Source organism: Camelina sativa, chromosome 17 (genome assembly GCF_030686135.1).
Source record: "Camelina sativa cultivar CO46 ecotype springtype chromosome 17, ASM3068613v1".
NCBI lineage: Eukaryota > Viridiplantae > Streptophyta > Magnoliopsida > Brassicales > Brassicaceae > Camelina > Camelina sativa.
The window spans coordinates 20,404,747-20,420,085 of NC_141896.1; the positions used below are offsets into that span (position 1 = coordinate 20,404,747).

Here is a 15,339-nt window from a genome sequence, read left to right on the forward strand (position 1 = left end):
AAGAGAAAGCGAAGATGATATAGAAAGTTAGTTGCACTTGTGTTCTATGACCCTTCCTTCTCTCATTCATTGCCAGATATCATCTTCCGTGTGGACCATTTGCGGATTCACCTTTGGAGATCTTTTATTTTATCCACTGACCACTGTTATGAGCCAATGATGCATATTGCATAGTTGGAGTTATTAGTATTGTCTTTTGGTAATTTTCCTTTTTGTTGAAGATAATATATTGACAATTCAATTTTTATAATACAATAAAAATTTCTAAACAAAATGAGCAGCAAAATTATGTTAAATCACTAACTAACTTATAATCAGCCATATGTTTTTAAAGCACTAATCATGTTATTGCAAAATATATAGAGTGGTCTACATGTTTTTTTTTAAAAAAAGAAAATTTATTTCATCCAGTAGCAAAATTTTGATATATCTACTTTAGTCGCCATATATATATATAATCTAAGAACACTAAAATATTTATATTTTTTTCAAAGAAAAATTATTTCATAGGCTGATAAGTTGTTGAATGTCATCGATCTTCTTTACGAAAAGATAATAATTCACTGAGTAACCAACCAGTATATATAACTGAAATGATAGGTTAGTGACAATTTCATAAAACAACATTCGAGTTGATTCCGTCACTTGTTGGCCAACTTTATTATAAAAGGAGGAGCCTCTGCTCGTGTGCACTACATCTACTTTGATTCCGAAGACAGTTTCTATTATTAAGTTTGCTGCTGATTTGTTTTTTTTTTCGTTTAAAAAAAATAAAATACAATTCTTTAAATTTTCGTGTGACCAATATATCTTGGAAAACTTGGGACAGAGAGTTGAAAAATATCTTGGTCTACTACTGGTAAAGTGGGTAAAGCTAGAGAGAAGTCGTGCTTTCAACTTTGTTACATGCAGTGCTGCCATTATTTTTATGATCGTAAGGATTAGGAAAAGTCTACTCTCAGTCATTATTATTTGTTTCTTTTAAGAATATACTTATATGATAATCATTTGATAGCTAAAGTAAGATTAGGAAAAATACTAATTGCCAAAGTGTTTGTTGGATTAAGATTATGGGTAAATAATTAAAATCTAATAGTATCACTTGTCGAATTGAAATGTTGTTCTTATTGCTCTTTATATCATCTACTAAAAATACTCAGTCATTTATTAGTAATAACAAATGGGGTGATTTAGGTGAATAACTATAATGATTTTATCCAATTTTTAGTATATTTTGAAAATGGCAAAGTTAAGTACTACTAATTACTAGTAATTTTTAATGTGTGTAAAATAAAAATTAAAGAAATAAGCAGAGAAAAGGTGGTGATTGTTTTTACTCATGAAACTTTTTTTTGACTTTTCTGGGCAAAAAATCTCCAAACATATAGTATGGATTAATGGATGGATCTCTCTTCATTTTCTCTCCGTTAGTGTAAGCAGTGACGCATTCATTTTTTTTATTTATTTTCATCTTCTCTATAAAATCTCATTTCTCTCAGAATCTGCCAAAGAGAGCTTACGCCAGAGAGAGAGAGAGAGAGAGAGAGAGAGTCAGAGTCACCTTTTCTCCGGCCAAAAATGAGCTTATAAAGGTTCTTCCGTTTACGTCTTCTTTCCTGATTTGATTTTTTTTTTTTTTTTTTTTTTCCAAATCTCCGGCGGCGAGATTGCACTCTCGAGGTTTTCGTTTTTTCTCCATTTTGCTTTGCGTTTAATCGATTGATAAACATGGGGAGAAGTCTGTAACAATGAATCTTAAAACGAATCGATTACGTGATTTCTTCTTAATACTGTTCATGAATAGAACCATCTGACTTTTTGTAGATTTTGTTTTTTTTTTTCTGGGGATAGAAACTTGGATGTTATCATCTTCTTTTTTATGACTTTTTTTTTTTCTTTCTCCAGAGTTTTATGAGAATCTATGCTTAAAACTGCTTACTTTTTGCGTGGTGCTTGTCTCTGTTCTTCCTTTTTGTGATTATTAAAGTTTTTTTTTTTTAATATCTCCACTTATATGGCAAATATCTTTTTTTCCCAACTTATTCTCCCCATTTGTATTCATTGAGTTCATAACCACAAACTCATTGATGTCTTTTTTTTTTTTTTTTTTTTAATAATAATTGCAGATTGGAGGATTGTTAGTTACTTGTGATGTGTAGTGTTTGAGAGGATAATAAACTTTGAAAGCAGAGGGATTTTAATTTTGTATTGAGGAAGAAGAAGATGGGGTTTGAGCCGTTGGATTGGTATTGTAAGCCGGTGCTGAATGGTGTGTGGACAAAAACAGTGGATTATGCATTTGGTGGATACACTCCTTGTGCTATTGACTCTTTTGTGCTTGGCATCTCTCATCTTGTTCTCTTGATTCTTTGTCTTTATCGCTTATGGCTTACTTCCAAGGATCACAAAGTTGTCAAGTTCTGCTTGAGGTCGAATTGGTATAACTATTTTCTTGCTCTTTTGGCTGCTTATGGTACTGGTGAGCCTTTGTTTCGATTGGTTATGAGGATCTCTGTCTTGGATTTGGATGGAGCTGGTTTCCCTACGTATGAGGTTCGTGTAATTACTTCATTTGCTTTTTGTTGTTGTTGTTGCTCTGTACGTTTTATCTGAAAGATGCTGTTGTTTTGTGCTTTCTTTGCCAGACGTTCATGTTGGTCCTTGAAGCTTTCGCTTGGGGTTCTGCATTGGTTATGACTGTTGTGGAAACTAAAACGTATATCCATGAACTCCGTTGGTATGTCAGATTTGCTGTCATTTACGCTCTTGTGGGAGACATGGTGCTGTTAAATCTTGTTCTTTCAGTCAAGGAGTACTATAGCAGGTTGGTTAATTTTGCAATCTATGTGGTTTATGGAAAGTCGTTGCATTTGGTCTGCAGGATGGCCTTATACTGTATATGTCATGTTTTTTTTTTTTTTTTTTTGCAGTTTTAAACTGTATCTTTACATAAGCGAGGTGGCAGTTCAGGTTTGCACATTTAGACTCTTTTTTTTTGCATTCTCTAAACTGCTCGGTACCATCTGCTGTGTCTAAATCAGGCTATAGATGATACATCTGTCTTTTGATAATGACGTTGAGGGTGGCTTTTGAATCCAGGTTGCATTTGGAATTCTCTTGTTTGTGTATTTCCCTAATTTGGATCCCCACCCTGGTTACACACCAGTGGCGACTGAAAACTCGGAGGATTCTGAGTATGAAGAGCTTCCTGGAGGAGAAAATATATGTCCTGAGCGGCATGCAAATTTATTTGACAGTATGTCACTCTACATTTCTCATTCCCACCGTCTGAATTTAGTTATCTATATGCATTTCTATTTTATTGTGAGAATCACCACAGTATCTCTGATCTCTTTTTCACTTACTACCTATCTAAGTTGGAATTTCTTCTGAGCTTAAATATTTCCCTGAATCTATAAATTTCTAATGGAGTGCTAATAGTTGGTAACCGGTCACTATAAGTGTTTTCACATTTACACAGCGAGTTGTCTATAGTATTTTCAGTTTCTTTTTAACTTCTGCTTCCGTTCTCTATAGAAATGAACTTAGGAAAACTGGAATGTGATTGTGAGACCGAAGTTTTTGCTTAGGGGTCATCACTTTGACTAAGCCGCAACATTTTGTATAGTAGATTCTTCAATATCTGTTGAGCTTTGACTATTATGTACCTTACCATTATATTTTTATCCCATAGGAATCTTCTTCTCATGGTTGAATCCGTTGATGACTCTGGGATCGAAACGGCCTCTCACGGAGAAGGATGTATGGCATCTGGACACTTGGGATAAAACTGAAACTCTCATGAGGAGGTATTTTTGTTTTATAAATCATATTTGCTATAATACTGTCTATGACTGGCATGGTTGCGTGATATAATTTTATCTCCTTTTTTAGCTTCCAGATGTCCTGGGATAAGGAATTAGAAAAGCCCAAACCGTGGCTCTTGAGAGCACTGAATAGCAGCCTTGGGGGAAGGTAAAGAGAAACATCTTTGCAGTCATGTGTTCTCGTATCTTTGAAATATGAATTGATTGTTTGGGCTTCGTCATGATATGTAGCTATATAGGGAAGCATTTGGTTGTAATTGTTAATGCATTATGAACAACTAGAAACTGATAAACCTTTTATCGCTGTGAGATTAAGTATGGTTTAATGCATGTCAACTAGGATAATCAATGTGTTACTTTTCTGGTCGTAATATGCTAAATATTTCTCATCCTTATGAACTGTTTGTCTTACGGAAACCTGTTTCTGCATTTTGTAGGTTTTGGTGGGGTGGGTTCTGGAAGGTACGTTTGTTTCTCTTTCTTGTGTTTTTATTTATTTATTTACATTATTCCGTAACAATCTTTTTCTTTGTCTATGTAATAATATTGATGGCTTCGGAGGTCTTATATTTCCTAAATGATGTGTTTTGTAACTTGTTAATTAAGTGTTTTGACCTTTTTAATCTACATTGTATCATAGATTGGGAATGACTGTTCACAATTCGTGGGCCCTCTTCTACTGAATGAGCTTCTAAAGGTTTGTTCCTTTGCCCTTTTCTTTTTTCCCCAGTTCACATTGTGTTTGAACCTATTTAACAAAATGCTATGTAATTTGGCCATTCACATGGATCGCTCAGATGGATTCATAATTTTACTGGCTAACATTAGTGTTTAAACGTTCTTGGTAGATTCACAATCCTATCATCCTTTGGATATTACGATATCTCTTAATGTGGTCTTAAAACTTTCTGCAGTCAATGCAACTTAATGAACCAGCGTGGATAGGTTACATCTATGCAATCTCAATCTTTGTTGGAGTGGTATGTAATTTGCAACAAATTACATTTTCTCCGCTTCCTTTTTTTTATCTCTTGCATGGACATCAAAGGATATATCTATGCAAGTCTTTGATGTTGATTTTGACAATTTCAGGTATTGGGGGTTCTATGTGAAGCTCAATATTTCCAAAATGTGATGCGTGTTGGTTACCGGCTAAGATCTGCACTGGTAAGATGAAGTTTCACATCAATTATCTTTGCTACTTAGTTTCTTCTGTTGTTGCTATGCTTCTCATGTTTTCATTCAAAACCTGTACTGATTTGTTTGTTGAAAACTATAACAGATGCTTTTAGATTGCTAATTTATGCTGATGACTTCCTCCCTTAATAGATTGCTGCTGTGTTCCGGAAGTCATTGAGGCTAACTAATGAGGGCCGTAAGAAGTTTCAAACAGGAAAAATAACAAACTTAATGACAACTGATGCTGAGTCGCTGCAGGTATATGTCTTTGTTGCCTTTTCCTTTCTTGGCTTTGTCTGTTTTTCAGTATTAAGTTTTACTTCATAGTTGTGTATATACCTCAAAATATGAGTCTCAAATGCAGTTTACCAAGATAATCCTCTTCCTGTAAGTTATTGACTGATTCTGAAAGCTAATTATAAGATTCAAGGAATCTAAGAGTTCTTTTAATGCGGTTGTAGGAGTTGGATTTTCCTTTGTTAGCCAATAAACCTTTAATATTGCTTGATATGTAGTCAAAAAGTTACCTTTGGATAATGCTTTTATCAAAGCTTCGGCTTGAAATCTAAGTGTTTACCTAGCTGATAGCTGGTCTTATTTCTAAATTTTCTCCTGTTTGTTACAGCAAATCTGCCAATCACTTCATACCATGTGGTCAGCGCCATTCCGTATAATTGTAGCGCTAGTTCTCCTCTACCAACAATTGGGTGTTGCCTCCATCATCGGTGCATTGTTTCTTGTTCTGATGTTCCCTATTCAGGTTCTTATATCTTTATAATTCCTCATGATCTTTGATTTTGAGTGCTTATTTCTCATTTGTTTCTTAATTTTCTCTGCTTCTCTCCTCATCACTTCAATTCTTTTTCAGATCAACGACTATGATTCATTTTCTTGTTTTTTTTGATCCAGACTGTTATTATAAGCAAAACACAGAAGTTAACAAAAGAAGGGTTGCAGCGTACTGACAAGAGAATTGGCCTAATGAATGAGGTTTTAGCCGCAATGGATACAGTAAAGTACGATACTTTAGAAGACTGGGACCTGATGTTTCTTTTTTGCATAGTTGGATGTTTGAGGCAATGTTTTAACTCACTAAACCCATATAATGTAGGTGTTATGCTTGGGAAAACAGTTTTCAGTCCAAGGTTCAAACTGTACGTGATGATGAGTTATCTTGGTTCCGAAAAGCACAACTCCTGTCAGCGGTAAGGCTTTAGTGCAGTGACTATTATATTAATTGCTTCTATAGACTGTATGCATAGTGTGCAATAGTTGTCTTGGTCATATACTGGTCGTTCTCGTAACAGTATGGTTGTATATAAAGACAAATCCAAGCTGCTCGTCTAGTTAAATGCCTTTGACCATTTTGAGAGTGGTATCCATCAAGAATCAAGATGTGTTGGCATTTTGTGTACTTTTCTAGTTCAGTGAACATTGTTTTAGTTGTATCGGCCATGTGTAGCAGCATTCTATAACATATATTGCATTATATGTATTTCGATTTCCTCTTTTCATGTTAGTTTCTGACTCATTTTTGGTCTTCTATTTGTGCTGCAGTTCAATATGTTCATACTAAACAGCATTCCTGTCTTCGTGACTGTTGTTTCATTTGGTGTGTTCTCATTGCTTGGAGGAGATCTGACACCTGCAAGAGCGTTTACGTCACTTTCTCTATTCTCTGTGCTTCGTTTTCCTTTATTTATGCTTCCGAACATTATAACTCAGGTGATTTTCCTTTGAACCATGTATTCATGTCCAGTATGAATAGTGTGGCATCAGTAGTAATGATTGCTTCTAATTGTTCTTTTTATATTTAACCTCTAGCTCTTTTTCTAGACCAGTCATTGTCATAATTTTGTTTTGCAGATGCTGACCAAGTTTTACTTGTGTAGATGGTAAATGCTAATGTATCCTTGAACCGTTTGGAGGAGGTACTATCGACTGAAGAGAGAGTTCTCTTACCGAATCCTCCCATTGTACCTGGACAGCCAGCTATCTCAATAAGAAATGGATACTTCTCCTGGGATCCAAAGGTCTTCTTTGTCTATTTTACCCCATGTTCTTACGTCTTCTAGTTTTCGTTATTACATATTGTCATTGAAGTACAAAAAGTGAGCTAGAAGTATACATATGCAGGCGGATAGGCCAACCTTGTCGAACATCAACTTGGACATACCTCTTGGCAGCCTAGTTGCGGTAGTTGGCAGTACAGGAGAAGGAAAAACCTCCCTAATATCTGCTATGCTTGGGGAACTTCCTGCAAGATCTGATGCTACAGTTACTCTTAGAGGATCAGTCGCTTATGTTCCACAAGTTTCATGGATCTTTAACGCAACAGTAAGTTCATATATTGTTGGTTTTACTAGTGTATTATCTCAAGTGATTTTGAGCTGATGATTGTAAGTTACATCCGTAGGTACGTGATAATATATTGTTTGGGGCTCCTTTTGACCAAGAAAAATATGAAAGGGTGATTGATGTGACAGCACTGACGCATGACCTTGAGTTACTTCCCGTAAGTTTTGTGCAGAATTCCTTTGCCACGTGCATCAAAAATTTCCTTAGGTGAAACGAAATTTAACATTTGTTGGTGCGATGTAAATCGAAAAAAATTGACAACTGCATCAGATCCATTGATAGCATGGACTTCTCTTTTCTAGTTCTCAGGTATCTAAGTTTATTTCCTATTCTTTCTTTTGATTGATAGGGTGGTGATCTCACGGAAATTGGAGAAAGAGGTGTTAACATCAGTGGGGGACAAAAGCAGAGGGTTTCTATGGCTAGGGCCGTTTACTCAAATTCCGATGTGTGCATCTTAGATGACCCATTGAGTGCCCTTGATGCGCATGTTGGTCAGCAGGTAAACTAGCCAAAGACTCTTTCAGATAGAACAATACTTTGTTATCTTTAAATCTTGCAAATCTTGAATTCTATAACGTTTGTTTCCAATCTGCATGAATATTCTTATTGTTTGCCACCTGATATTTAGAACTGGCTGTTATGTATAGGTTTTTGAAAAATGCATAAAAAGAGAACTAGGACAGAAAACGAGAGTACTTGTTACAAACCAGCTCCACTTCCTATCACAAGTGGATAAAATTTTACTTGTCCATGAGGGAACAATAAAAGAGGAAGGAACATATGAAGAATTATGCAATAGTGGCCCATTGTTCCAGAGGTTAATGGAAAATGCAGGGAAGGTTGAAGAATATTCAGAAGAAAATGGAGAAGCTGAAGCAGATCAAACGTCTGTAAGACCAGTTGAGAATGGAAACACTAATAATGTGCAGAAGGATGGAAGCGAGACAAAGAAATCCAAAGAAGGAAACTCTGTGCTTGTCAAGCGAGAAGAACGTGAAACTGGAGTTGTGAGTTGGAAAGTCCTGGAGAGGTTAGTTGGCGCTTGGAGTTTTGCTCTTTCTTTTTGTGTTATTGCGGTTTTTCTTTTCCTATTTATTTTCTACCCATAGTGGAAATATCAGTAAGTATGACACATTCTTATTGGTTCAGCAATATGTCAATTTATCTGTGGCGTCTTTATTTCTATAAATTATTTGACACCTCCTATTCATGTTTCCTTGCTAAGCTTCGTATTTAAAGGCCATATTAATGAGAGTACTGAGGTGTTCCAGGTACCAGAATGCACTTGGAGGTGCATGGGTAGTGATGATGCTCCTTATATGCTACGTCTTGACTCAAGTATTTCGGGTTTCAAGCAGCACTTGGTTGAGTGAGTGGACTGATGCAGGAACTCCGAAGACTCATGGACCCCTATTCTATAATATTGTCTATGCGCTTCTTTCTTTTGGACAGGTATGAGTTGCATTTGGTAAATGTTTTGAGTCGTTAACTTAAAGACTCATGATCGCATAATAATTTATAACTGAACATTAAAAGGCAGATCAGTTAAGAAATAACGTACACCAAGTTTCTTCTGCGCCAAAGTATTGGGGAAAAAAAAATGGAGAAGAAAAGGATACAGAGAGCAAAATGTTTGTGCTAAGACTTATTTCTTTTTGTTTTTTCAGGTCTCTGTGACGTTGATCAATTCATATTGGTTGATTATGTCCAGTCTGTATGCAGCTAAAAAGATGCATGATGCTATGCTTGGTTCCATACTAAGAGCTCCAATGGTCTTCTTTCAAACCAATCCATTAGGACGGATAATCAATCGATTCGCAAAAGATATGGGTGATATTGATCGAACTGTGGCAGTCTTTGTAAACATGTTTATGGGTTCAATCGCACAGCTTCTTTCAACTGTTATCTTGATTGGCATTGTCAGCACTCTGTCCCTGTGGGCCATCATGCCACTGTTGATCGTGTTCTATGGAGCTTATCTATATTACCAGGTAACATACCTTTTAGACGCAATGATTTCTCAATTCATAAATCTTTCAAAGAATACAGATCGAGACATCGAAAACTGAGACCAAAAAGAACACTGATAGTTTTAAGTCTTCTATTATACGCTGCGGTTTCCACATTAGACTTATAGTTTTCATGATTATAAAAGTTCGCATGTCTTTGGTACATCAGTCCTTTAATCTTAACTGTCAGCAAAAAAAGTCCAATCATATCTGTTGTGTGGTAACCCTGTTCTTTCCTTATTGTAGAACACATCCCGTGAAATTAAACGTATGGATTCGACTACAAGATCACCGGTTTATGCTCAATTTGGAGAGGCATTGAATGGACTATCGAGTATCCGAGCTTACAAAGCTTATGATAGGATGGCTGAAATTAATGGAAGGTCAATGGATAATAACATCAGATTTACACTTGTAAACATGGCTGCAAATCGGTGGCTGGGAATCCGTTTGGAAGTTTTGGGAGGTCTCATGGTTTGGTTGACTGCGTCATTAGCCGTCATGCAAAATGGAAGGGCAGAGAACCAACAAGCATTTGCATCTACGATGGGTTTGCTTCTCAGTTATGCTTTAAGTATCACCAGCTCCTTAACAGCTGTACTGAGACTCGCGAGTCTAGCTGAGAATAGTTTAAACTCGGTTGAGCGTGTTGGAAATTATATCGAGATACCGTCAGAGGCTCCATTGGTCATTGAAAACAATCGTCCACCTCCCGGATGGCCATCATCTGGATCCATCAAATTTGAGGATGTTATTCTTCGTTACCGCCCTGAGTTACCTCCTGTTCTACATGGGGTTTCATTCTTGATTTCTCCAATGGATAAGGTGGGAATTGTTGGAAGGACAGGCGCTGGGAAATCAAGCCTCTTGAATGCCTTATTCCGGATTGTGGAGCTGGAAAAAGGAAGGATCTTGATCGATGAATGTGACATTGGCAGATTTGGACTGATGGACTTACGTAAAGTGCTCGGAATTATACCACAAGCGCCAGTTCTTTTCTCAGGTACGTCTCCCATTGCTTCTGGTATATCTTTTTTAACACGACTGCTTCTGATGTTTTTATCTTTCTTAAAAGTCAAAAGAATACTAATAATGTCGTTTGTATCTAGGTACTGTGAGATTCAATCTTGACCCATTTAGTGAACACAATGATGCCGATCTTTGGGAATCGCTTGAGAGGGCACACTTGAAAGATACTATACGCAGAAATCCTCTTGGTCTTGATGCTGAGGTAATTCAGTTAAACATTTTCTCTTTAGCATGTCTATTGTGTTCAGTAATAACTCAGTATGTTTGATCAGGTATCTGAGGCAGGAGAGAATTTCAGTGTTGGACAGAGACAGTTGTTGAGTCTTGCACGTGCGTTGTTGCGAAGATCTAAGATACTTGTTCTTGATGAAGCAACTGCTGCTGTTGACGTTAGAACTGATGTTCTCATCCAAAAGACCATCCGAGAAGAATTCAAGTCATGCACGATGCTAATCATCGCTCATCGTCTCAATACGATCATCGACTGTGACAAAGTTCTCGTCCTTGATTCTGGAAAAGTAGGAACGCTTCATCGACCTACACTATTTGCACCCTACTTTTGAGATCTGCTTTATATGTCTTCAACTAATATAAATTGAAATTTCGTAACACCCCAGGTTCAGGAATTCAGTACACCAGAGAATCTTCTTTCAAACGGAGAAAGTTCTTTCTCGAAGATGGTTCAAAGTACAGGAGCTGCAAATGCCGAGTACTTACGTAGTATAGTACTTGAGAACAAACGTACAAGAGATGAATCATCACAACCATTAGAGGGTCAGAGGAAATGGCAAGCTTCTTCTCGTTGGGCTGCAGCTGCTCAGTTTGCTTTGGCTGTGAGCCTGACTTCATCTCACAACGACCTTGAGAGCCTTGAAATAGAAGATGATAGCAGTGTTTTGAAGAGAACAAAGGACGCAGTCGTCACTCTACGCAGTGTTCTTGAAGGGAAGCATGATAAAGAGATTGAAGACTCTCTTAACCAAAGTGACATCTCTAGAGAGCGGTGGTGGCCATCTCTTTACAAAATGGTCGAAGGTAAATGCTATTCTTAAGATTCTGCGGATACGAAATGTTGAAAGTATCTTGATCTAATAATTTGGTGTAATATTATATCAGGGCTTGCAGTGATGAGCAGATTGGCGAAGAACCGAATGCAACACCCAGATTACAATTTAGAAGGGAAATCGTTTGACTGGGACAATGTCGAGATGTAAACAAACGATGAAAGGCTTACAAATTACTTGACCTTAAAAAGTCACATTTTGATGAACTTTGATTTGTGTTGCTTTGGATACACGAAACAAAAATGCCCATTTTGTTGTGGTGTAACTATATATATATTTAGGCTACGCTTCTTTGAGAAAGAGAGCGTTTGGTTACCCGAGGATCGGATGATATAGACACAACTGGAATTCATCTTTAACGCAAAATTTGAAAAGAAAAAAACATTGGTTTTGAACTCATGGCTAAGTTCTAACCAACCATTGGACATAATTTCTCAATACAGAACCATGTTTTTTTTTTTTTCTACAAAATACAAACTGACTTTTTTTTTTTTTTGGGCAACCACTGACTAAGGAACGGCATTGTTTACAACTTTACATAGTGGACAAAATTGACAAAATACAGGACCATGTTTTATCATTGACATTTTCCACAAAAATTATATATGTAATCCAAAAAAATTTGGAAAATTGTGAAAACAAACAAAAAATTTATAAAAAAAAAAAGAAGAATGAAAGTATTATCCCCGCGCATGCGATACTAGTACCTAGTAGTTTACATATGCATAAATCCAAAATGTACATAAAAAGTTGATTTGATTGGGGTGTTTGTGCACGTAAGCCATGACTTATAAAACAAGAAAATCCAATTTCTATGAATAAAAAGGAAAAATCTTATCAATTCCTGCTTCTCAAAATTAATTTTGTAAATCGTTACCAAATTGAAAAAACTTTGTGTTGGTACGGGATTCAGCACCCCCGACATACCGAGCTAAACCAGAAACATTAATTGAACATTTAACCGGGAATCCGGTTAGGGGATCAATTAGGTCATCAAGAGTCAATTCGGGTGAGACGAAGTCTTGGAGAAGAAGAAACCGACCTCCACTTCGATGCGGCGCAGCCGACTCAAACAATAAGGCAGTTTTCCATATTTCACTTCGTCTGATAAGGAAAGTTGATATATTGTGTGATCTCGAGACATGTATAAATAAGGGGAGACTTCTCCATTGTAATCCCTCCAGAATCTAATACAATAATTGAGTTCTCCTTCCGCTCTTTACAATAAACCCTAGTTCTCTTGAGTTCTTCTTCTTTACTCCTAATTTCAAGGTTTAGATCTATTTTCTAGAGAGATAGCTCTATTGAATTTGTTTCCCGCCTTAAACAAATTCATTGTGGAAACCTAGTTTCTACAATTGGCGCCATCTGTGGGGACGCAAATCGTCTCTAGAAAAGTTCATCTCTAGGAAACTCTCCTTAAAAAAGCCTTGCAATAATGTCTTCCGTCGTGAACGAAGTTCCCGAAACAAACTGCACGCCCGATCTCACGGGTATCACGCCTTCCCAGGATAGCATCGCGACGCTGGGCGGCGCATCGACTAGGCCCGTCACTGCCGTATACTCTCGTCACTGCGTCAACGCAACGGCAAACCCGGCCGGAACCTCCACCGAACTCCCAGTCGGGGTCAGATCTGAAGGGGAGACCAGCCAGGACACAGGGCAAACTCGCGAAGCGCCAGTCAACCTCACGGAGCCTTCTGAACAACAAACCCATAACGAGGCAGATGCTCACATGACAGAGCAGCAGATCGATGCAGAAGACGGGAACCTCCCCGTTCATACCACGCCTGCGGCCCAGAACCCGCTGGTCGTTTCTATGGAGGACTTCAGAATCCTGTTCGGCACCATGACGAAAGAGATCTACCAGATGATCGCGGACACCAACCGCAGAGTTGACGCCGTTGTAACCCAAGCAACCCCGTCACAAATCTCTGCCGGACAATCGCCAGCACTCACTTTGGGCGGACTCACTCGTCGTCTCGACTTTTCTGACGGACAATTCGAGCAGAGGAATCCTCCCCCTCAAACAACGTCGAGCATTCGACCGACAAATCCGAATTTACGGATACACGAGAGCTCGACCGCCCCGGTCACCCGCCTTGCGAACTCTGGACCTTGCTTCGAACTCGAAGAAATCAGGTCGCAGATTAGCGGCATGAACACGCTCCTCCATCGAGCTATCAGCACGGCTCCCGAGATCGATAGGATTGTCGAAGTGACTCGGCAATCACCCTTCACTCAACGGATAGCGCGGGCCACCATACCGAACGTCAAACTGAAGCTTCCAATCTACCAAGGAGACAAAGATCCAGTCCAGTTCATGACATCCTTCATGGCGACCATGTCAAAAGCGCGATACACCGACGAACAGAGGGACGCCGGTTGCTGTCAGCTATTCGTGGATAGCCTTTCCGGCGCTGCCTTGGTATGGTTCACAAGGCTCGAGCCGAACTCGATCGACAACTTCGACGACTTATCTAAGGCCTTCCTCTAGAATTATCGAATCCTCATCGAACCAGGCGTAACAAGTTCAGATCTATGGGAGATGGCCCAGGAACGGGGAGAACCCATCGCCAGTTTCTTGAACAGATTCAAGGAGAAGCTGACAAAGGTCAACGTACCGGAGGATGCAGCAATGGCAGCCTTCAGAAAGGGTTTAATCCCTGGATCACCGTTACGAAAGGACCTTAACATCCGGGAACCCAAGATCTCGACGAGGAGGAAGAAGCCCGAATAGCCGCAAAAACTAATGATGAACAACCATCACATCCCGCTAAGGCTAAAAACCGGGTCGAACACCACGAACCCCGCAAGCACCACGAACCTCAGGATCGAAAAAAGGGCGTCATCCACGCAGTCTCCGAGGTGGACGATCAGGACAAGCAGCCATCTGACCCGAAGGAACTCTACTGCGATTTTCACATGTACCCCGGTCACTCCACACAAGAGTGCGTCCACCTGAAGAACTACCTGTACGCAAAGTATCTTTCTGGCGAAGTCGAAGCTACTTATCAGCCAAAAAGCGCCCGTGGAGGTAGAGGTCGCCGAGGCGGATGGCGCGGAGGACGATCTAACCGAGGCCGTGGCGCAGGCGGCGGACGGGGTTACGATGGACCACCCAACGCAGCCCAACAGCTGGTCAACCAAGCACCCGTGAATCACAAGGAGGAGGCGCCCCAAGCAGACGAACTGCCTGGCCCTCCCAAACGACAGAGGGGACAAAACCCGGAGCGGGCCAATTCTCCTCCTCGTGGACGAATAACCATGATACTTGGTCCACCAGAGGACTGCGCAGACTCTGTTCGCGCACTAAAAAAGAGGGCACGACAAGTTTGCGCCCTTCAAACTGCTCCGAGCGAGCCTTCACTCTGAAAGGACCCGATATCATTCACTTCGGATGACGCCAAAGGGATCCAACACCCCCATTCAGACCCTTTGGTTATCGAAGTCTCGATGGGCGACTTCAATGTCGAACGAGTCCTGATCGATACTGGGAGCACCGTCAATGTACTCTGCTGGCAGACGCTAGAGAAAATGGGTGTCACACCAGACCAACTAAAACCCAAAACTCGAACGCTAACGGGCTATGATGAGGTCGCTAAGATGTCGATGGGAGACGTAAAACTACAAGTACGAGCTGGCGGAGTGACCCGGAAGACTAAGTTCGCAGTCGTTGATACACCACCAATCTACAACGCTATTTTGGGGGTACCATGGATATATGTGATGCAAGCCGTACCGTCGACCTATCACCTCTGCCTCAAATTCCCAACTCCTACAGGAATTTGCACGCTTTACGGCGACCAGAGGGTGGCCAGAGTCTGCTCTGTTATCGAAAAGAAGCAGAGGAAGACGGAGACCGCATAG

The 15,339-nt window shown here is 39.4% G+C and overlaps 2 protein-coding genes across 5 annotated transcripts; both read left to right on the plus strand.

The window, feature by feature from the left end:
- The first annotated feature begins 1,281 nt into the window (after positions 1-1,281).
- On the plus strand, positions 1,282-11,784 carry LOC104757391 (ABC transporter C family member 1). Of its 4 annotated transcripts, none has more exons than XM_087494826.1 (28): positions 1,282-1,592; positions 2,127-2,553; positions 2,646-2,824; positions 2,931-2,970; positions 3,100-3,256; positions 3,695-3,809; positions 3,895-3,975; positions 4,265-4,289; positions 4,468-4,524; positions 4,742-4,807; positions 4,920-4,994; positions 5,157-5,264; positions 5,632-5,766; positions 5,916-6,022; positions 6,118-6,211; positions 6,564-6,731; positions 6,899-7,039; positions 7,143-7,343; positions 7,423-7,521; positions 7,714-7,866; positions 8,015-8,397; positions 8,639-8,819; positions 9,035-9,358; positions 9,623-10,379; positions 10,486-10,607; positions 10,678-10,923; positions 11,023-11,440; positions 11,522-11,784. In XM_087494826.1, the coding sequence occupies exons 2-28, from the start codon at positions 2,224-2,226 to the stop codon at positions 11,617-11,619; spliced, it is 4,860 nt and encodes a 1,619-aa protein (XP_087350952.1). In that variant the 5' UTR covers positions 1,282-1,592; positions 2,127-2,223; the 3' UTR covers positions 11,620-11,784. The 4 variants fall into 4 exon arrangements, with proteins under 4 accessions (XP_087350952.1, XP_087350954.1, XP_087350953.1 ...); XM_087494828.1 differs by having other exon boundaries at positions 1,433-1,592; positions 6,873-7,039; XM_087494827.1 differs by having other exon boundaries at positions 1,508-1,680.
- Positions 11,785-14,925: 3,141 nt separating this feature from the next.
- Positions 14,926-15,339, plus strand: LOC147924091 (uncharacterized). Its single transcript, XM_087496612.1, has one exon. The coding sequence runs from the start codon at positions 14,926-14,928 to the stop codon at positions 15,337-15,339; it is 414 nt and encodes a 137-aa protein (XP_087352738.1).

Bases quoted from the DNA above. Each gene is read 5' to 3' on its own strand.
- LOC147924091 (XM_087496612.1), top strand. From the start codon at position 14,926: ATGGGCGACTTCAATGTCGAACGAGTCCTGATCGATACTGGGAGCACC.
- LOC104757391 (XM_087494826.1), top strand. From the start codon at position 2,224: ATGGGGTTTGAGCCGTTGGATTGGTATTGTAAGCCGGTGCTGAATGGT. The intron at 4,995-5,156 runs GTAAGATGAAGT...CTCCCTTAATAG, and splicing joins ACCGGCTAAGATCTGCACTG to ATTGCTGCTGTGTTCCGGAA. The intron at 5,265-5,631 runs GTATATGTCTTT...TGTTTGTTACAG, and splicing joins CTGATGCTGAGTCGCTGCAG to CAAATCTGCCAATCACTTCA.